This window comes from Symphalangus syndactylus, chromosome 21 (genome assembly GCF_028878055.3).
Source record: "Symphalangus syndactylus isolate Jambi chromosome 21, NHGRI_mSymSyn1-v2.1_pri, whole genome shotgun sequence".
In the NCBI taxonomy this organism is placed as follows: Eukaryota; Metazoa; Chordata; class Mammalia; order Primates; family Hylobatidae; genus Symphalangus; species Symphalangus syndactylus.
In genome coordinates this window covers 35,752,050-35,776,113 of record NC_072443.2, presented here as the reverse complement: position 1 = coordinate 35,776,113, position 24,064 = coordinate 35,752,050, and the positions used below count along the sequence as shown (strand labels likewise).

Below are 24,064 nucleotides of genomic sequence, written 5' to 3'. Positions count from 1 at the left end.
AAGAACATGGAGGTGGATGTGAAGTTCTGGCACTTATCAGACCTACAACACAGTTATTTTTTTTTTAATTAAGTTCAACCTTTCAAGCCTCAGTTACATGGTCTATAAAACAGAGATGAGAAGATCAGTGCCTCCCCTTGGGATCTTGGAAGAATTCAGTAAGGAACTGTGTGCGAGAACATGTGATGCACTATGTGCTTTCAAGTCTAAAGGTGGTGCCAGTCTTGTAGTAGGTGCTCACTGTTTGTCAGTCATGGTTAGGATGGTTTCTGTCAAAAGTGTGAAGTGAACTAGATAATTATCTTGTAGACCCTGAAGAACCATCTCTAATACTGATTAAGAAGCACACCTAAAAACTAAACCCAATTATTTTCAGGGAAAGGAAATACAGGAAAAATACGTTGTTATGCAGCCAAATGTCTCCCTGAAAAATCTGTGGGGTTTCTTTGGCTATCTAGAAGGACACAGAATTCCCTCAAGGCCACCAACTCCCTGCCCTGTGGTCCACCTGCCTCTGCCCCTGGCAAGAGAGCTCTGCCCAGTTGCCATAGTAACCTGGGGAGAAAGGCATCTTGTCATTTGGTCCTCCCATGCTCACCACTACAGAGCAACATATATTCCCGCCAGCACATTAAGTACAGTGGAGTAGCTTCTAGAAAGAACTACCCTCCAAAAAATCCATTGTCTTATTAAGGACACATACTTCACCCTTGACATAAAACCCAGGCTTCTATTCACATTGCCCCTGGCTCCACCCTAAACTTCAGAGAAACGGGTGTCCCCCCCTTACTGAGGGCATGCATCATTCAAATACCTGAGGAACTTTCTCATATCCTGCCTTACTCATACTTAGAAGAAGAAATTTAGTTCTTCTAATCTTATCTCATGAACCAATTCCTCACCTGTGTTTTTAAAAATTACTATCACAAAAAAAATGCAAATAAAAATTATGATTACTCAGAAGTCTCTCTAAACCCATTGTGGTTTGGTAGCTTTCCAGTTAAAAAATAAATAAAATAAAAAGTGAATAAATTGCCAGGACTGGTGGCTCACACCTATAATCCCAGCACTTTGGGAGGCCAAGGTGGGGGATCACTTGAGGCCAGGAGTTAGAGACTAGCCTGGGCAACATGGTGAAATGCCATCTCTACAGAAAATACAAAAATTAGCTGGGCATGGTGGCTCACGCCTGTAGTCCCAGCTACTCAGGAGGCCAAGGCAGGAGGACCACTTGAGCTGGGGAGGTGGAGGTTGCACTGAACTGTGACCACACCACTGCACGCCAGCCTGGGTGACAGACGGAGACCCCGCCTCAAAGAAAAAAAATTGAATAAATATTTACTGTTACTCACCTGTGTCAACATTTCCCTCAAACCCACTTGCCTCTACTACTATTTTTGGCTATGTGCCTGTTTTATTTGTACTTTAAAAATAGATATAAATATAAATTAAGTATATATTTAATTACTAACATATGCTAAAGTAATGTTTATTTATTTTTATTTTCTTCCTTTTTGAGACAGCGTCTTGCACTGTCACCCAGGCTACAGTGCAATAATGTGATCATGGCTCACTGTAGCTTCAATCTCCTGGGCTCAAGTGATCCTCCCACCTTGGCCTCCCAAAGTGCTGGCATTTACAGGCATGAGCTACCATGCCCAGCCTATTTTGATTTTCATTTACATTAAACACGTTCTTAAGTAATATAACTTGATATAATTAATGCTAGTAACTTTGTGGCCAATGACGTTTTCCTGACTTGTTTTTTCCACCTCTGCATTTTGTTAGGCAGATGCAAGTAAATTTCTGACCACAATTACCATTTTTCTAGGATCCTCTATATTTTAGACCTTTGCCTGATGATTTTTTGCACTTTCTACTTAAAATCAACCAGCAGATGGGTGGGTTATGAAATGTTTTACTTTGAAAAAATATTAAGGTTGGAGGTGAACTATTCTTAAAAGACAAAATATATCATTTTAAAGAAAATGCCCATTATGAATGACTCCAAAACATTCGAAGGAGAAAAAAGTGTATTTCTCCCTATTGACTGAAAAAAAACGGCCATAAGTCAAAGAAATTCATGTGATCAGTATTATCATAATTTCCATACAGCATCTATGAAAAACATGCCAGATGTTTTTCTTACATAGATAGTGTCCCAGAAGGAAGTCTGCACAGTGCCTGAGCCCACTCTGTTAAAGAAATTATGCTATTGCTCTTCACCATTAAAGAAAACACAACAAAATCTAATCATACTGTCATCTCTTTACACTTTCACTTTAGATTGATCAAGTTCCAGAAGATCTTGTTTACTTCTTCGGAAAGACTATATATGTCTTTTATAGTCTATAAAACACAATCCATTAAAATACTTTAGTTCAATCAAAATAAGTATATGAGAGGTATAAAGACCTTTAAATCCTGATATTTGAAAACATATCCTATCCTTTAGAAAAATAAGATTTTTTTAATGCATAGAGAAACCAGTGGGTAAAGAGCTAGGAAAGTCTACATGTAAAAAAATGACAGTAGACTATAACATACCAACTGAAAGTACTATAATACAATTATTTCTGAGTCATATCACATAAAATATTATGTGTTAATTTTTTTTTTTTTTTTGAGACGGAGTCTCACTCTGTCACCCAGGGTGGAGTGCAGTGGTGCGATCTTGGCCCACTACAAACTCTGCTACCTGGGTTCAAGCGATTTTCCTGCCTCAGCCTCCTGAGTAGCTGGGACCACAGGCATGTGCCACCACATCTGGCTAATTTTTTGTATTTTTAGTAGAGATGGGGTTTCACCATGTTAGCCAGGATGGTCTCGATCTCCTGACCTCGTGATTCACCCGCCTCTGCCTCCCAAAGTGCTGGGATGACAGGCGTGAGCCACTAAGCCCGGCCTGTGTTAAAATTTTAAAAGCATGTCACAAAGTTTTATGTAGAGAAATGCAAAAGAGGGCCGGGCACAGTGGCTCACGCCTGTGATCCCAGCACATCAGGAGGCTGAGGCAGGAGGATCGCTTGAACCCAGCCTCATCAACATAGAGAGACCCCATCTCTATAAAAAAGAAAAAAAAATGTAAAACAAACAATGGCATCTTCTTTCTAAATCTGAGAATAATGTTAAGAAAGTAACTACAGGCATATCTCATTTTACTGCATTTTGCTTTAATGCGCTCTGCAGATAGTGCATTTTTTACAAAGTGATTTGTGGAAACCTGCAGCGAGCAAGTCTATTAGCATATTTTTCCAATAGTATGTGCTCACTTCATGTCTCTGTGTCACATTCTGGTAATTCTTACAATATTTCAAACTTTTTCATTATCATCATATCTGTTATGATGATCCGATCAGTGATCTTTGACATTACTATTGTAATCGTTTTGGACACCACAAACCATGCCCATATAAGACAGCAAACTTAATAAATGTTGTACTTGTTCTAACCGCTCCATCAACAGGCCATTTCCCTGTCTCTCTCCCTCTCTTCAGGCCTCCTATTCCCTAAGACACAATATTGAAATTAGGCCTATTAATAATCCTATGATAGCCTGTAAGTGTTCAACTGAAAGAGTTACAGATCTCACACTTTAAAGGAAAAGCTAGAAACGATTAAGCTTTGAGAGGAAGGCATGCCAAAAATGAGACAGGCCAAAAGTAAGCTCTCTTGTACCAATTAGCCAAGTTGTAAATGCAAAAGAGAAGTTCTTGAAGGAAATTAAAGGTGATTCTTCACACGCAAATGGTAAGAAAGTGAAACAGCCTTACTGTTGATGTAAAGAAAGTTTTAGTGGTCGAAATAGATCAAACACTTCCTTAAGCCACAACCTAATCCAGAGCAAGGCCCTAACTCTCTTCAGTTCTATGAAGGCTAAATGAGGTGAAGAAGCTGCAGAAGAAAAATCTGTAACTAGCAGAGGCTGGGTTATGAGGTTTAAGGAAAGACATTGTCTCCATAACATAAAAGTGCAAGGTGAAACAGAATCACCTTGCTGATGTAGAAGGTGCAGCAAGTCAGTTGGGAAGATCTAAGATAACTGATGAAGGTGGCTACATGAAACAACAGGTTTTCAGCTGGGCCAGTGGCTCACTCCTGTAATCCCAGCACTTTGGAAGGCCTAGGCGAGAGGATCACTTGAGGCCAGGAGCTCAACACCAGCCTGGGCCACAATTAATCAATCAATAAACAAACAACAAACAAACAGTGTGGACAAAACAGCTTTATATTGGAAGAAGATGCCATCCAGGACTTACAAAGCTAGAGAGAAGTCAATGCCTGGCTTCAAAGCTTCAAAGGATAGGTTGACTCTGTTTTTAGGAGCTAAAGTCAGCTGCTAACTTTAAGTTGAAACCAATGCTCATTGACCATTCCAAAAATACCAAGGCCCTTAAGAATTAAGCTAAATCTATTTTGCCTGTGCTCTGTAAGTGGAACAACAAAGCCTAGATGACACCACATCTGTTTATTGTGGTTTACTGAATATTTTAAGCCCACTGTCGAGATCTACTGCTCGGGGGAAAAAATATCCTTTAAAAATATTACTGCTCGGGGGAAGTGGGGGAGAGCATCAAGAAAAATAGCTAAATGCATGCCAGGCTTAATACCTAGGTGATGGGTTGATAGGTGCAGCAAACCATCATGGCATATGTTTACCTATGTAATAATTCTGCACATTATACACATGTATCCCAGAACTTAAAATAAATTTAAAAATATATGAATAAATATTACTGCTCCCTGACAACACACCTAGTCACTCAAGAGCTCTGATAAAGATGCACAAGGAAAATAAATGTTGTTTTCATGCCTGATAACACAATATCCATTCTACATCCCATGGGGTAATTTTGGCTTTCAAGTCTTTTTATTTTAAACATATACTCTGTAAGGCTATAGTTGCCATAGGCAGTGATTATTCTGATAGAGCTGAGCAAAGCCAATCAAAAAACCATCTGGAAAGAATTCACCATTTTAGATGCCATTAAGAACATTTTGGTTCAGAAGAGGAGGTACTGATATTTTTATCAACATGAACAAGAGTTTGGAAGAAGTTGATTCCAGTCCTTATGGATGACTTTGAGGGGTTTAAGACTTCAATGGAAGAAGAAGTAACTGCAGATGTGATAGAAACAGCAAAAGAACTATAATTAAACATGGAACCTGAAGATGTGAATGAATTGCTGAAATCTCATGATAAAACTTGAACTGATGAGGAATTGCTTCATATGGATGAGCCAAGAAAATGGTTTCTTGAGATAGAAACTACTCCTGGTAAAGGTGCGGTTAACATTTTTGAAATGACAACAAAGGATTTAGAATATTACATGAGCTTAATTGATAAAGCAGTGGCAGGGATTGAGAGGACTGATTCCAATTCTGAAAAAAGTTCTACCGTGGGTAAAGCACAACCAAACAGCATTGCATGCTGCAGAGAAATCTTTTGTGAAAGGAAGAATTGAATCCATGTGGCAAACTTCATTGTTATCTTATTTTAAAAAATTGCCAGCTGGGTGCGGTGGCTCACATCTGTAATCCCAACACTTTGGGAGGCTGAGGTGGGTGGGGCACTTGAGGTCAGGAGTTCGAGACCAACCTGGCCAACATGGTGACACTGTGTCTCTACCAAAAATGTAAAAAATTAGCTGGGTGTGGTGGCTGGCACCTGTAATCCCAGCTGCTTGGGAGGCTGAAGCAAGAGAATCATTTGATGTTGGGAGGCAGAGGTGCAGCAGTGAGCCAAGATCACACCACTGCACTCCAGCCTGGGAGACAGAGCAAGATTCACACATACACACACACACACACACACACACAAAGAAATTGCCACAGCCACTCCAACCTTCAAGAACCACCAGCTTGTTCAGTCAGCAGCCATCAACATCAAGACAAAACCCTCCACCAGCAAAAAGATTACAACTCACTGAAGGCTCATATAATTGTTAGTATTTTTTTAAGCAATAAAGTATTTTTAAATTAAGGTATGTACATTTTTATACATAATGCTGTTGCATACTTAATATATTACAGTATGGTGTAAACATAACTTTAATATGCACTGGGAAACCAAAAAATTTGCGTCACTTGCTTTATTATGATGTTTGCCTTATTGCAGTGGTCTGGAACCAAACCCACAATATCTCAGAGGTATGCCTGAATATTTTCCTTTCTCCCAAGACAACTTGTAAATTGAAATCTCTGCCTAAGATGATTTAGGCCTTGGTCTTCGTGATCTGATGGAAAAGATGACCTTTCATAGCTTGAGCTTTGTTATTCTATAATCAGAATGAAATAATAATCACCATATGAGAAATTTGTTCCTCTTAATTCTACTCAGCATTTTCCTAAAATTCGGTCTTTTCTCAAAATCCAAATTACAACCCCAGAGCTGGGATATGGTCTTAGCAATTTTGAATAAGAAATACCAATTTATCCAAACCAAAATTTTTCAACCTGCAGTCATTAGACTTCACCAGAGCAAAGCTTTTGGCTATTTGCAACTCTAGGAAACTAATCTCACTGACTTCAGCTTCAGGGAAGATGAATTAGACATACTTTACCCTGTTTCTCCCACTAAGTATAACTCAGAACCCTGTACATTATATGGAGAAAAAAACAGAAGAAGATTCTGAAAGGTGGAAAGAAGGCAGACTGGGGACCCAACGAAACACACAGAAGTGTGTCTCTGGGATTTCCCTTTGCCTCACGTATCCTAGTCTTAAACCTGATGAATCAGTGACTGCAACAACCTGCCCAATTTCCACAGAACTCTGCTGAGTGAAAAAAGCCAAACCCACAGGTTACATGCTATATGGTTATATTTTGAAATGATAAAATTATAGAAATGGAGAAGAAATCAGTGGTTATCAGGGTTAAGGAGAAGGGAAGCTGGTACGGCTATAAAAGGCCAACACGAGAGACCCTTGTGGTGTTAGAACTGTTCCGTATCTTCACTGTATCAATGTCAATATCCTAGCTCTGACATCGTCCTATAGTTTGGCAAGATGTTACCATTGGAGGAAACTGGGTAAAGGATACACGGGATTCCTTTGAATTATGTCCTATGATTGCTTGTGAGTCTCTGATTATTCAACATAAAGAGATTATTTTAAGTGACTTCTAATAAGCACCTTCTTAACTGGCACATTGAGATGGCCGAAACAAGAAAAAGTGCTGGATGTGTTACCCTTGTAATGCTTGTTTTGGATTTTTTTTTTTTTTGAAAAATCAATTTCCAACTTTAAGAATATTCTCTACAGCAAATATTCCCATAATCTTTTCTCAAGCTGGGGAAGAGAAATTCACATCATAAGAACTAGCCAGCACAGCCTGGATGCGGTGGCTCACGCCTGTAATCCTGGCACTTTGGGTGGCCAAGGCGGGCAGATCGCCTGAGGTCAGGAGTTCCAGACCAGCCTGGCCAACATAAGTGGCGAAACCCCGTCTCTACTAAAAATGCAAAAATTAGCCAGGTGTGGTGGCGGGCGCCTGTAATCCCAGCTACTAGGGAGGCCGAGGCAGGAAAATTGCTTCAACCCTTAGGAGGCGGAGGTTGCAGTGAGCTGAGATCACGCCACTGCACTCTAGCCTGGGCAACAGAGGGAGACTCTGTCTCGGAGGGGGAAAAAAAGAATTAGCCAGCACAATCACTAAACCTATTAGCTGATGATAAGTTTTTAAAATGGTAGCTTAATAGACAGTCAGTTTTTAAATTTAGATATACTAGGCCAGGCATGGTGGCTCACGCCTGTAATCCCAATACTTTCAGAGGCTAAGGGGAGCAAATCACTTGAGGCCAGGAGTTCGAGAACAGCCTGGCCAACATGGTAAAACCCTGTGTCTACTAAAAATACAAAAATTAGTCGGGCATGGTGGCATGCACCTGTAATCCCAGCTACTCAGCATGCTGAGCCGAGATCATGCCACTGCACTCCAGCCTGGACAACATAGCAAGACTCTCCTCAAAAAAAGAATAAATAAATATAGATATACTAAGTAATTTGACAACAAATATAGGGACCACTTTTACCAGAAACAATCAATAGTCTTCCTTCACTTCATGTATCTCCATATATATATATATATATATATATATATATATATATACATATATATATATATATTTTTTTTAAACTGAGTTTCACTCTTTTGCCCAGGCTGGACTGCAATGGCTCGATCTCGGCTCAATGCAATCTTCACCTCATGGATTCAAGCGATTTTCCTGCTTCAGCCTCTGAAGTAGCTGGGATTACAGGCATGTGCCACCATGCCTGGTTAATTTTGTATTTTTTTAGTAGAGACGAGGTTTCACCATGTTGGTCAGGGTGGTGTCGAACTCCTGACCACAGGTGATCCACCTGCCTTGACCTCCCAGAGTGCTGGGATTACAGGCGTGAGCCACCATGCCTGGCCTCCACTCCTATATATTTGTTGGTCTTGATATATTTTCAGTTTTCATTTAGTTTGTATTTTTTCTACAAATTTTATTTATGACCTTTATTTCTTATTTAGAAACAAGTGTTCATATATTTATTTATGATTTTAAAAAAGAATGAGACTTCTTCTATAACTGACATAGGGGCATACAGGGCCTCTTTTTAGTCCAAGTTGCTTTCTATATTTCAGCATTTAGCCTGAGAAAGGTGAATTATGTGAAGAGTCAGAACATACATCTCTCAAATTCTAAGAATAATTTTTTAATGCGTGGCACCATCAAGAGGCAATAGCTTGTACTGCTACTATAAGAACAGAGGGTTTGCTCTCAAGAATAGACTACTGCAATATAGAATTTCATGAAGACTTTAGCTCTGTTTCCCCAAGGTGAAGTCATTAGATTATTGCCAAATGCTAATTTTTCCTTCTCACTGCTTTTCTGCCCATCTCTCCAAGTGAAGAAGAAAGAAAAAAGGTATGACAACTGTTTTTTTTTCACTCTCAGTTAATGGAGGACAATTGGCAGCCCAAATTTGCTAATGATTAATTCCTTTAATATTTAATCACCATATACATACATATAGACACACACATACACACATACATACACACACACAAACACACAACAGCAATTTGTAGAGAGAAAGTCCTTGCTTTATTCTGTAATGACCCAAGGTGATCTGATGACAGATAACATTTTTCTTTATATTACCCAGTGACTAAAAATGTACTTACTTTATTTAGAAATAGTGCTGTTTACTTAGAGAATAGATTGCTTATTTAGGGAGTGGGTAGCATTGTCAATCTACTCCTGTGCTGTCAAATATATTATACCCAATTTCACCTGGATTTTTTTTTTTTTTTTTTGCTTATCTTAACTTAAAAAAATTTAAAATAACATTCATGGCTCACATCGTATTTCTGAGCTAAATCTGATAAACCCTCCAAACAAGGTAGGAAAGTTAAAAAAAAAAAAGGTAGAGAATTGACTGGCTATTTTAAACATCAGAGAAATTAAGAAAAGGCTCCACAGCAAAAATTCAGCTTAAGGCTTAGGCTGAATCTGAAGATTAAATCAACTTATGTACCTGCCAATGGCCATTCTAGCTCAGAGTATAGGAAGAGAGCCATTGTTTCTCAAGATCCTTTCAAAAGTCTTGAGCCACTAAGTTTATTGGGTTGGTAAACAAACCTCTCACCCCATTTGCAATTTAGCTGGCTTCTTCCAGCTAGTGCAGCCATTTTTTTTTATAAATTAAAATTATACTCAGGATGTAGCAAACGGAAGGGCCACATCAGGAAGGAGATTCAAGTAAGACTAGAGGACAAAATAGTTTTCAATACTTAAGCTTGCCTTCACATTTCAAAGACATTCTTCTAAAAAAAAAAAGATTAATACTATGACTAAGCAACAATAAGCATGATCTTAACATTGTCCATTCTGCTATTCAAACAAAAACTACTGTCAAACTTATAATATGGCTCAACACAGCCAAAAAGTTCTGAATGCCCAACTTATGCTGGGGGGATCAGGACTAACCAGGAAATAGAGACAGGAAGAAGCAAATAGAGAAGCAAAAATCTACATGTAGAGTCACTTTGACCTGACAACGCTCAGTAGTCTTGGATTCCTAAACAATTTTTCCTAATTACAACATTAAATAATACCAACCTGTTTATTTTCTGGTCTTTAAAATAGCATCTGCATCTGACCATGTTTCAGAGATTAGAGAACACATAAACTTATTTTATAAAATACCAAAAATCCTTAAACAAATATGCTCAATTAGTCTTTTACCTAATTTTAGAAACATTAGATCTATGATCTGCTCAATGGTACACAAGCAAGACTCTTGGACCTGTAGCCTTGGTTTTTGTACAACCTTGGAGAGCACCAATTCTTACAAAGAATGCTAGAAAATTTTCAAAGTAAAGAAAAATAACTCTTTCATCTTTTTATTTTTAATTGAAAGTTGGAAAAGAATTTCCCCTTTCTGGAAGTAAAAAAGAATGCATTTATACTGAGATATCTTCATTTTTTGTATAGAGCTTCACTATTACCTAGAACTAAATGTATATCATCTGGGAACCAGGGATGCAAACTACAGTCACAGATTAAGGAAATCCAGAATAAATGTCAAGAATGGGTTCAAAAACATTCAATTACTCTTTTTAAAAACATGTGAAGAATGCTTCCTATACTCTAGTCATCTGGCTAGGAGGTGCATCTATAGTGGTGAGCAAGATAGGTATGGTCCCAGCCTCTTACCGATTAAAATTATATAGTTATAAAGTGCTTTCATAGGAGCTATAAGGACAAAACACCTTCAATGGTAGGAATTGCTGACCCAGACATTTCACCTATTCACATAACTACCACAGAAACATTAATATGTGCCTTAAAAGAAAGCCAACCTTATTTTCAAGGAATCCATATGTAATGTAAAAAATTCATATGTGTGTAAAAAATCAGAAAACCTTACTCCATGATGCTTCATGAGAGCTGGTATCACATTACAACATGTTTGAGAAATAAGTATCAGTGTGGCCCTGCATAGCTCTAAACGGCAACAATGCTATTTACCAAGGCACTACAGACAACCATCACCAGCCAGAAAGAAAATATTGGATGGCTACAGTGCAATTCGTGGGAATCCACTGGTTCTCCACAAAAGGACACAGATACTTTTGGCAATGTAACCAAATGAATACTCTTAAAAGCATCAGGGTTTGCTTTCATTTTTTAATTTTCCCCTTTTCTTCTGAAAATGACTTTCACTGCCTTGGACCATAAAAAGCTCTAGACAGCCATCACTACCTCTGGACTACTTGGAGGAAGGCAGGTGTCAAATAGGATGAATACAAGAATACCCTACTTTATAATGACTTTTCTAACCTCTAGAACAGCAGTCTGCAAAATTTTTGGGAACAGGATTGGTCTCATGGAACCATTTTCCATGGACATGGGGGAGAGATGGTTTCGGGATGATTCAAGCACATTACATTTATTGAGCACTTTATTTCTATTATTATTACACTGTAATGTGTAATGAAATAATTACATAACTCATCATAATGTAGAATCAGTGGGAGCCCTGAGCTTGTTTTCCTGCAACTAGATGGCCCCATCTGGGGGTGATGGGAGGCAGTGACAGATCATCAGGCATTAGACTCTCATAAGGAGCGCGCAACCCAGATCCCTCACATGCGCAGTTCACAATAGTGTTCACGCTCTTTTGAAAATCGAATGCCATCACTGATATGACAGAAGTTGGAGCTCAGGCAGTAACGTGAGTGATGGGGAGTGGCTGGAAATACAAATGAACCTTTGCTGGCTCACCGCTCACCTCCTGCTGTGCGGCCCCTTTCCTAACAGGCCACAAGTGCTACTGGTCTGTGGCCCATGGCCCGGGGGTTGGTGACCCATGCTCTAGAACATCTAATTTGTCAAAGAATCAGCATCCCACCCCTCTAGCAACACCTTATCCATTAATGTCCTCTACTTGAAACACAGCTCAGAGTGAGGAAGTTAAAATGACCACCAACCAGTCCAAATGGATGTCACAAGGTCTGTGAAATGAAGTGCACACACTTCATGTGCTCCGGACCTCCTTGAGACCTCACTTGTACTTAGTCACTCTTAGTTCAGAACATTTCAAATCAAGGCTTGATAACTGGTTTCTAAGATCATAAAAAACGAAAAGGCTGGCAAAAATGACCAAAGCATGAACTGGCAGCTGAGAGCAAAGCCAAAAAAGAAAAATTATTTTTTTTAAAAAGGAACAAACTAAACATCTCAAATAGCACAGCAGCTGGAAGTTATTTAATATGGACTCAAAGTGGATTATTTACCTCATTAATAGGCCCTTGGAGATACATAATTACAGTTCGATCTTTAATACTCAATAAAACTACCTTGAGTTTTCAAATAAAGATTGAACACATTAAAAAAAAAATCCAGGTGGAACACTAGTATAATCACAGCTGACCTAAAAATATTACAGATATTATGCTTAGTGAACCAGCTTTACCCCACCTGGTTTCCTCATTAATGAGTTAAAGAAATCTTTGGCATCTATTCGTTCTTCATTTATATAAGAGTTGCGTTTACTTTTTGAAAATTATGCCTTGACAATTTGGAGGTCCTAATAAAATGTGCAAGTGACTCACTCTATCCAGTCAATTAAATTGCACTGCCCATGAAGTATATCTCCTGGGCTGGATGCCCAGACACATCTTTTCTTGGCTTCTGAGGTAAATCACAAATGGCAGTAGAACATCACCTTCACTGACTCGCTAATCTCTTTAGTTTTTGTTTTACTGAATCTGTCTTAGTTTTTGTTTCTAATCCTTGGCCAAGTTTCACTGGGGTTCTGGTTTGCATACAACTGATAGTTATCTCCATTGGTGGCAGCCATGACTAGGAATCTGGTTTCACAATCTGACCACGTTGTGAGTTGTCAGGTAGAATCGGAATCCAGTCTTGGTCAGGTGAGAGGTGACAGAGTATTTGTTTGTTGTTGTTGTTGTTTATAATTTGTTTGTTTTTCTATTTGTGAACTCAGATCAGGAATATATTTTGTGCCTGATGGAAAAGCAATCAGTCTTTTGAGATCTGGAAAAGTGAGATTTTGTGTTCCAGTGTTCACTTTTGATCTGTAATAGGAGCTGTAGGACTTATGCCATAAACCTTTCATCTGTCTACCTGGGGGCAGGGTGGGGAACACTGGGTGTAGGTGAAATATTTTTCTATCTCCCGAGGATAATAATACATTAAATAGAGAAGGCCTACTGTTCAGATTGGTTTATAGAGATTAACAAGTAGTTAGATAAATCTAACATTCCCAGAATTTCAAGAATTTATTTTCTTGAAATAAATTTTGTGAAATTCTAATGCTTTAAATGTGCTTCTTTAAATGATGGGGTCTCACTCTGCCACCCGGGCTGGAGTTCAGTGGCATGATCATGGCTCACTGCAGCCTCAATCTCCTGAGCTCAATCAATACTCCCACCTCAGTCTCCCAAGTAGCTGGGACTACAGGTGTGCACCACTACACCCAGCTAATTTTTGTATTTTTTGTAGAGACAGGGTTTTGCCATGTTGCCTGGGCTGGTCTCAAATTCCTGGACCCAAGTGATCCTCCTACCTTGGCCTCCCAAAGTGCTGGGATTACAAGTGTAAGCCACCTCACCCAGCCTAACTGTGCTCTCTTAAGGAAAAAAAAAAAAAAAAGACCTGATTTGATAATTTGGTTTTAAAAACGGCTATAGGGACACATGTTCTCAGGATCTCCTGGGGCTGTGTCATGGGTAAATATAACTTTTAAGAAAAAAAATACATTTTAAAAACAACAACAAAACAGCTATACATCTTTTCCTTGTTTCATCAGTGTACAGTATAATACAAGTATAATCTCATTTTTTAAAAAAACTTGAATGTTTTATGATGAAGAGATTAGTTTACCTGAACTTTTAAACTGTCTTATATTAGTTTGCTAAAAACATAAGCTAAGATTACTTCCATAAAATTAAGAAAAATATAAACGTTGTGCTCACCTAAACTGAACTGTAACTGTGACAAACCTTTTCACATTATCAGTAATTATGTTCTGTGATGTGTTAGCTTGAACGTAATTTCTAACACCTTTAAGTATTTTTGTCTTAGTGTCTGGTTGTTCCAGCATGTGGAAGAGAACAAAGAAGGGCAGAAGTTGATGGAAACAGAAAATTGCAGATTTGAAAAAAGGGAGTTACATTGAACTTGCTTTATAATGCTTGCAAATAAAAAGGCTATAAAGAAGTAACAACATTTAAAAAATTTGGCAAAGTCTGCATGATTTTGATGCAATTATTCATAAAGTATGTTTAATGTAATGCATTAAAAAATGTGATAGATGACAAGCACCCTGTTAATGTAAAACTAAAATGCAGTTATCTCTATTGAAATGACAGATTGATCTTGGAGAAATCAGCCTATGCTTGTAAAAGGCAGTACTAATCTGCCCACAGAACAGAGATCAGTATCTTACAAGTGTAACTTCCTAAGCTTTGCGCTGATTGGAATATATTCTTGCAAAGCGTTTTCTTCATTTTTGAATGACTTGAGGTTTCTTGCTCATCATAAAATAATCCATTGCCATTTTATTAAATAGCCAAACCACGAACATTCACTACTCTCAGGTATACACAATTCTTTATTACTCAAGTGGCAAAATCTCTGATTTTGCCTTCAAGATCAGGCAGACCCTAAATACAGAAAAAATAAAATAAAATTTCCAAGATATCTATTCCTGAACTACTTTTAGGTTTTCCCAGAGAACCTCTGGGCAATCACAAAGATTTGTTCTTTAATTTTACAAAAAGAAAGAGGCTAGAAATAATTAGGTTTGTTCACTGTGCCCCTAAAAATTTCTCAAATCAAATGAGAAAGTCGCCCTTCCTTAAGATAATTTTGTACAGGTAAAATAATATTTTTAATATTATAGGTAATGTTCAAAGATTGGGTACTTTACAGAAAGGCCCTGAATATATGTCAGTGCCCTCACTCTCTGTAATATGTTCTTAAAAAACTGATTTAAAGGATTTTAACTCTCCTTCATGCTGATATTGTTTGTTAAGTTAACCATAAATAACCATAGCCACTTAACTCTTACATTCACCAAGTGTTCTCTACTTTCCCCGTGAGCTTGCCTACAAAATACAGTATCTCGTTAATGAAGAAAAGACAGTTTTAGAACCTTGTGGACACAACTTTACCAGGTATTTTTAACTCTTAGTATTTCAAAGAATTGCATAGACAAAAATGAGACAGTACTAGGCAGCTAAATCAGATTTTCAGGACTTTTTAGTCTAGAAATAGATGACTTCATGAAACCAAATTAAGAGCCCAAGATAAGGAGAAATAAGAATTAATTACATAGAAGTGATTGAATTGATAATAAAAAATGAATTTCTAAGTGTGGATATGTGTTTTGGAATATTACTGTATTATTTTTAATGTTCTATTTTTTCAGGGGGAAAACCCTTTGGCATTCATACTGCTCTATCTTTAATCCTCTATTCAGCTAACTCTGATTTTGCAAGCTAAATGAAATATTATTTTAATGGTAAATTGTTCTCACTGATCTCTCAGAATTCAGGAAGTAACTTGAGTCACTTTACTTTTTAATGGCAATATCATCATTTGCATAGGCTTGATAAGAATCCGTCATCCCTTTTACCACAATGTAGTCAAACAAATAGACTCTGCAACCAAGATCAAGTCCAGAGGGTCAAATTTAAAAATAAGCCTCATTTCAACAGATATGATAAGCCCACTATTAAAGAAAAAAATATATAACTTCATATTTAGAGCAATATCCACAAAGCTCTCCCAAGAAGTCAAAACTGACTTAACGGGCCCAACCTTACAGGAAGTACAGAAGGTCACTTCCTGGATTGCCAAGAACCATACCAGATTTGGAAAATCTGAAGGAAAGAGAAATTCACCAACACTTAGAGATGCTGAACATGAAACCTAGCAGAGATGAATTTCTTGAATTTGGTTGCCTATACTTGGAATAGAAGAGCAAATAGAAGCATTTAAGGAAGATGTCCGGAGTAATGGAAGCCATTAAAAATGCTCTCCCAGATTTCTTGATAAGTTATCGGATAGAAGTTAATATTCTGGCTTTATAAATAATAGTTGCTCTGCATGGTATAGCATTATATTTGTTGTCCACATACAAGATTTTTGTATGCTAATTAAAACATCTTACGAATTTCTGTCAACGAAGCAAGCCCAAACACAATGCCATTTTGTGACCATGAACAGTGTGCAGAGATTATTTATGATAATAAAGAGGAATGTCATACTGAGTACTGTATAACTGACCCACTCAAAGACTATCTAAATTCTCTAAGGGTATGCACATTTGCTTTCATTCACTATTGTCAGTTAGGGTATTTGAAAACTCTGTAAGAACAGACATCAACTTATCAAAAACTATGAGTGATGCAAATGATTACTGCTCTAAAATGTCAAACATATTTCCTTCTGGATGGATGCAAATGGTTTCTGTCCATTATAATCCAAAGGTTACAACAGGGGTATCCAATCTTGGGCCACACTGGAGAAGAACTGTCTTGGGCCACACATGAAATACACTAACGATAGCTGACGAGCTTAAAAAAAAAAAAAAAGCAAAAAAAATCTCATAATGTTTTAAGAAACTTTGAGTTTGTATTGGGTGGCATTCAAAGCCATTGTGAGCCTTGTGCGGCCCACAGCCCACAGTTTGGACAAGCCTGGGTTACAATTTTATTGTCCTATAGGGTATTAACGAGTTTTGTGATTCAAAAATCATATTCTAGAATATTTTAGCAACTAAAATACTTCTGATAATCCTACAGTGTTGTTGTAAATCAGCTTTACTGTCCTGCAGCTTCTCTCATTAAGGAAATCATGAATCAAAAATGAATCAAAGTAATCTCTCACAGGTATTCATTCTAAGAGAAAAACCTGTGCTTAAAAGAGAATGGAAAAACGCAGTTGTTTGTTCTCATTCATTGGTGAGACTCTCAAGGGATGTTTCCCCCTGTCTTCTTATTTTCAATATTTCAACAATAAGTATAAATTCATTTTAAATGGAAAAATACAACTCAATAGATCTTGTGAGTATGCGTAGTTTGGAATCAGACATGCTAAGAATCAGAGCTAAAGATAGTAAGGTTGTGTATGAACAGTGTGGACAAAAGCTGAGCACCACTGAGGCAACTCCGACTTTCTAGACAACTTGCTATAAAGACAAATTCACTACCTAATTCTTGGTGAGTCATGATTTCACGGACTACTTCTCTCATAACCATACATAAGCAAATTATATAAATAATACAAGTCAGCATTTCCTCATAGTCTTAAAGAGAAGTTTGTAAGACTCAGAAATTTCATAAAATTCGCAACTCCTCTGTTATGAGAATTCTGCAGAGCAACTGAATTAACATTAATTCCTGGAGGCCTTCAAGATAGCCAAACACGCCTATTAATAGTGATATGGGAAGAAGAAGGATAGCAGGAGAGAAGAGAAAGATAGCAGCTGTGGCTGGTGAACCTGAATATCCTATATTCCCACATATCCTGGAGTCCATCTCCAAGGCTGCCCTGTAGATGCTGGTTAATGAAACAGTGAGGTCAATCACTGTTGAGATGAAGATTACCAATCGCTCCATCTCCTGCTCCCTGAGTCTTTCCTCCCTCTGCCGCCGGTGATAATCCATCAGGTCATCACGTCCTGAAATGGAGCTAATACTGCTTTTCCGTTCCCGAAGGACAGGCTGGGGGGTTCCTGAGGCCTGTCTGAGGCTTTCCAAATCAGCCTCATCAAATTCCACAGATCCACAAGAGAAGTTCCTCCTGGTCGCAAAAACTCTGTCTGACTCTCCAGCAAGAAGTGAATGACTCGGGTTTGTCCCCACATAGGAAGCCCGATCAAAGTCATCAGAGGCACAGGAGGAGGTGGAGGCCAGAAGCATCTTCCGAGCCACTCGTGGACTGGCAGGGACACTGAGGGTAGAACTTACATAAGGATTGCCTTCAGAAGCAGAGGCTTTATAGGGTAAAGCCCCTGAGCTCAAAGAAGAAAAATTAAGGTAATTGTCATTGTCTATTATGCTATGAGGTAGATCCTTTTCCCCAAGTTTTGTTCGTTTGGAATTGCCCAGAGAGTTTCTTGGAGGCAAGCTGAGAGGTGTCAGCTGGTTCTCTGTCGCTCTGTACAACCTGGGAAGTGATCGGCTGTAGGCTCCCATGTGACTCAGGCTGCTGCTAGAGTACTTCCTAGTTCTCAAATTGATGTTTTCAGATGCAAGCTCCTTGTGTCTAGTTAACCTGGGTTGAAGCATCAGGCTGTCCTGAATGCTCATTTTCCTGGCTTGCTTTGGGCTTGAAGGCATGCTTGCGGCTCCCGACCTGCTGATAGGAGGAGGGCCAACATCACTCAGGGAACTTCCATTCCACATGGCCAGGAGCGAGCCAGATGCCTTCCGACCTTCCAGCCCTCCAAGAAAGTAGACATTGTCATGCGACTTATTCCTTAAGATATATTTGGAATAGGGAGGCTTCTCTGAGAGCCTCAAGGCCCTTTCACTGTCCCGACCAGTATAATGATCAAAGTCTGCTCTTCCAAGTGGATATCCACTGAGGGAGGATGTAGTGTTGAGTAAAGGAGTTGGAGGTTTCATAGAAATATTTTTGTCAGTTCCATCATAAGAGAACTGCTTGCTTCCCTGGATTTTGGCTAAGGAGGGGCTGCTTCTGACACTGGTTCCCAAAGGAGAAGGGCTTCTCTTTGCAGGCACAGGTTGTGAGAGGGTTAAATAGGAGCCAGAATAGTCTCCATTGGCTTTAAATCTCAGACTAGAAGAGTATTTCTTTGGGCTGAGGCTCTCCATCATGTTTTGGGAATTGTTCTCAACAGAATGCACCACAGAGTCTTCCTCTAAGCTACCATTTTGTAAATCTAGCTCCTTTTGTATGTAGCTGTGCTCTTCCATAGTCTTGCTGGAATCTGTAAAGAAATAAAAGAGAAAACTTTGCCTTAAAAAAGATTTTAAAAGAACAATCCCTTGTTAGGCCTACATCTGAACAAATAATCTTGCAGTCTGACGTAATGCAACTAACAAACACAAACTCAGTTTTACTAATAAACCTGTTAAAACCATACAGCAAATTGAAGAAGAATAAAGATCACTGATCTGAGATACCTTATGTACAAAAGAAAAATAGCTTAAAAGGACAGCAATGACATTTGAGCGAAACAAATCCCTAACCAAGTAAAGGTGCAGGATTAGGCTGGTACATAAAAAAGACAATTTCTCCTTAATGTTCTGGCCCTTTGAGGAACACCTGCTTCCCTAGTGACTACCTAATGCCCAAAGGCATAATGCAATGGACTTTCCTATAGCTGTCTCTGCTAGAATCATTAACTTTTCAGAAATAAAGTCCTGAGGAAACAAAATTCACATTTGGGCAGAGAAAGAAAAGTTTACGTTAGACACTGATCGATCAATAACATGAGGGTTAGAAGATGGTTTTGTAAACGAGGGTTCTGGGAGTTACCTTCTCAACAAAAAGACTTACAGCTCCTTTAGTCATCAGAGGCAGGTAATAACAAAGAAAAAGGTGTTCCACCATACTGACACATGGATGGGATGGTATATTTAAAAACCTGAAACTGGCATATCCTTTAAGTTTTCTAGTACCCCAAATGCACTATGCTCATCCTTGCAAATTCTCTCCTCTAGCAGAAACACCTATCAGGACCTACTCACTCTTCCATGGACAGATCAGGGTTCTATCTTCCACAATTAAAATTTTTAAGAAAATATGTTTTGAACCCTGGTTTGAACAATGTTAATTTAAAAAACTAAAGTTTTAGCCTATGAAAATGTCTTTGAATTACAAACTATTACTGCAAATGGGAAGGCTTATAATACTATCTGATAAAAAAATTTTTCTTAGATTATCAGCAAAGGGAAAATACAGTTTAAACATTGTCATTGAACTCATGAACCACTATAACTGTCCTCCAACCCTTAGGCACATCAGACACTAATGATGACATCTCTGGTCTATATATAAACAGTATCATATATGGTTAGTAATGGTTTCATAATGTGGTTTTCTCTGTAACTAGGCCAGAAGTTTAAGGAAGAGGTTATGTCTAGTATTTTTATCTTCTACCCCTCTAGCTCTCGTTGTCCTATAGGTGAGAAACTCAATGAACATTAAGCTTTCCATTTTAATCAAAGCTTTCCTCACTCCCTCTAAGCCATGGATTAAGGACCTTCACCCTGTTGCTCAGCTTCACACACTTTGTGAGCAAATTCAGGCAGCCTAGTAAAGAGCTGCTTCTATATCCAGAAGGCCAAGAAACAGTCTGGCTGCATAAATCCTGGTGATGGGCCAGGTACCCAACTGCCCATAAAGGTGCCTTGGGCTCCTTCTCCTCTAACCCAAAGCCCTGCCCAGATAGATACAAACATAATTTATCTTTTTAAATGTACCTCAAAAAAAAAAACGAAGCTTCTTCATTATATTTGTCTCCCAGCTGGGATCTAGTCCTGCTATCTAGCTCTTGGTAAGGCTTTCATTTCCTCCTGGACAGTGCCCTTTCTGCCTCCAAGACAAATACTCTTCTCAGCATGTGTCTACTGCTATCAATTCTGGTTTTAAAAGCAACACCAGCCTGGTTTGAGAAATATCTTACCATGCCCGCTTAGAGGACTGAAACTGAGACTCCTCTATTCTGAACTAACATCACCTCTCGTTGGCTTGCCATACTGAAATTCCAGCAAGCCTTGGACAATTCTCTCAAGTTAAATATTTTGGAATTGAAAAAACAAGGAAATAGATGGATCCTGAGGACATTACAATGTTATTTATTAGAATGGGAAAATACCATAAATGCCAAATAATAGGGAAAAAATTAAATAAGCTATAATACATCATGAGAGAATATTGTACAATCATTTAAAATCATATTTTGAAGTACATTTTATAGCATAAAAAGTACATTCATAAAATGTTAAGTTAGTTTTAAAAAACATATATATAATTAGGGCAGCTTTTTTACAGACACCCACCCATACACATGGATTATACACACACAGGTTTATTTCTGTATATAATACAATGAGTGCCGTTTTCTTATACAGTTGACTCTTGAACAACACAGGCTTGAACTACATGGGTACACTTACCCATGCAAAATTTTTTTCAATAAATATACTGGAAAATTTTTTGGAGATTTGCAATAATTTGAAAAAACTAACTGTGTAGCCTAGAAATACTGAAAAAAAAAGAAAAGTGATGTATGTGACGAGCATAAAATATTTGTGGCTACTAGTCTATTTCATCATTTACAACCATAAAATATACACAGATGTCTTATGAAAAGTAACACAGACTATACATGATGCCATTCTCAGTACAGAGAAATGTAAACAAACATAAAAATATGATATTATATCATGGTTGCATAAAATTAACTGTAGTACATACTATACTACTGTAATAATTTTGTGGACACCCCCTGTTGCTACTGCAGTGAACTCAAGTGTTGCAGGTATTCACTGAAAATGCCATGTGATGCTAATCACCTCCACATGAGCAGTTCATCTCTCCTGTAAATTTAATATTGCAGTAACAAGTTATATCTCATGGTTCTCAAGTATTTTTAACACATTTGATGTAATACTATAAACCCTGAATAACACCATGGGACCCATACGAAGTGCCACTAGTGATGCTGGAAGTGCTCCCAGGAAGCAGAGACAAGTCACGACATTGCAAGAAAAAATTTAATTGTCTGATATGTACCAGAGATTGAGGCCTGCAGCTACAGTTGCCTGCCATTTCAAAATAAATGAATCCAGCATAAGGACCACTATAAGAAAAGAAAAGGAAAATTGTGAAGTTGTCAATGCAGCTATGCCAGCAGGTATGAAAATTTTATACTTTTTGTGAAATAACTTTGAGTTTCATAGTGAAAATGCACATTTTAAGTGGGCACAGGATTGCTATAAAAAAAGGCATACCTATAGACTCTAATAAGATTCAAGAAAAGGCAAAATCATTACATGATAACTTAAAGCAAAAGGAGGTAAGGAATCTAAAGCTGGATAATTTAATGCCAGCAAAGGATGGTTTGATATTTTAGAAACAGATTTGGCCGAAAAAATAGCACGATAACAGGAGAAGCAGCTTCTGCTAACCAGGAGGCAGCAGGTAAGTTCCCAGATACCATATAAATTCCCTGAGGAGAAAGGATATCTGCCTGAACAGGGTAGTTTCGTTGTTTTTATTTATTTATATATTTTTTAATCAACTCCCAAGCACTTGGATGAACAGGTTTTTAACGCAGAAAAAATTTGCCCAATCCTGAAAAAAAAAAAAAATGCCACAAAGGACATTTACTACTAAGGAAGAGAAGCGAGCACCAGGATTTAAGGCAGCAAAGGACAGACTTACTGTACCATTTTGTGCATACGCAGTCATGGTTATGACCAGAACTGTCCTCTATAAAGCCGCTAACCCTGAGCCTTCAAAGGAAAACATAAATACTAGTCTTTTAGTTGTACCACAAGAAGGCTTGGACAATGAGAACTTTTTTCCTGGATTGGTTCCACTGATGCTTTGTCCCTGGAGTCAGGAAGTACTTTGCCAGTAAGAAACTGCCTTTTAAAGTTCTTTTGACACTAGGCAATGCCTCTGGCTACTCAGAACTCCATGAGTTCAACACCAAAGGCATCAAAGTGGTCTACTTGCCCCCAAACACATCTCTAATTCTGCCTTTAGATCAGGGGGTCCTAACGACCTTTCAGGCTCATTATGGTACCCTATGGAAAGCACTGTCAATGCTATGGTAGAGAACCCTGATAGAGAGAAAAGCATAAAAGCCTGGAAATATTACCCTATTGACAACACCATCATTGTTATAGAAAAGACCATGAAAGCCATGGAGCCCAAAATAATACATATCTGCTGGAGAAAACTGTGTCCAGATGTTGTAAATGACTTCAAAAAATTTACCACACAGCCAGCCAAGAAAATCACCAAAGAGACTGTGGATATGGCCAAAAAAAAAAAAAAAAAAAAAAAAACACGCAGTGGGTGAAGGGTTTCAAGATATGGGTCTTGAAGAAATTCAAGAGCTAATACACCACACAAAAGGAATTAACAGAGGACAACTTCATAGAGAAAAGTCCTTCTAAACCACTGTCAGATGATGAAGATATAGAAGAAGCAGTACCAGAAAACAAACTGACATTACACAATCTGGCAGAAGTGTTCCGATTATTCAAGACTGCTTTTGCCTTCTTTTACAACGTGGACCCTTCTATGATACAGGCACTGAACTATAGAAAATGGCTGAAGAAGGATTGGTCCCATAAAAAAACATTTTTGGAGAAATAAAAAAAGTAGAAAGTTTACTTTTTGTGAAGTTACACGAGTGTGCCTGCCTCTCCTGCCTCCCCTTCTACCTCCTCCACTTCTGCCTCTGCCACCCTGGAGACATAAAGACCAGCTCCTCCTCAGCCTACTCAACATGAAGACAAAGAGGATGAAGACCTTCATAATGATCCACTTCCACTTAATAAATAGTAAATACAAGACTATACTTTCAGGGATCATTTCTATACTTCATCACTAGAGAAGTTTCTCTGAACGTGTAGAGTACCAACTTCTACGCAAATAAACTAGAAAATCTAGAAGAAATGGACAAATTACTGGACACATACACTCTCCTAAGACTAAACCAAGAGGTAAAACCCTGAGTAGACCAATAACAAGTTCTGAAATTGAGGCAGCAATTAGTAGCCTACCAACCAAAAAAAGTCCAGGACCAGACGGATTCACAGCTGAATGCTACCAGAGGTACAAAGAAGAGCTAGTACCACACCTTCTGAAACCATTCCAAACAACAGAAAAAGAGGAAATGCTCCCTAACTCATTTGATGAGGCCAGCAACATCCTGACACCAAAACCTGGCAGAGACACATCAAAAAAGGAAAATTTCAGGCCAATATCCCTAATGAACATCAATGCAAAAATCTTCAATAAAATACTGGAAAATTGAATCCAGCAGCA

General features: G+C 38.2%; 1 protein-coding gene and 1 pseudogene across 7 annotated transcripts in view; one reads left to right on the top strand and one right to left on the bottom strand.

The window, feature by feature from the left end:
• PHLDB2 (pleckstrin homology like domain family B member 2) overlaps window positions 1-24,064 on the bottom strand; it is a 238,032-nt gene that overhangs the window by 73,774 nt on the left and 140,194 nt on the right. For 6 of the 7 annotated variants that reach the window (XM_063630643.1, XM_063630642.1, XM_063630646.1 and 3 more), the window contains one exon: window positions 17,632-18,980. The exons of the other annotated variant lie outside the window; for it this stretch is intronic. In XM_063630643.1, the coding sequence (XP_063486713.1) occupies window positions 17,632-18,980 (1,349 nt within the window). The remainder of the gene's footprint in view (window positions 1-17,631; window positions 18,981-24,064) is intronic. 7 annotated transcript variants of the gene reach the window in all.
• On the top strand, window positions 23,586-23,756 carry LOC129471789 (uncharacterized; annotated as a pseudogene).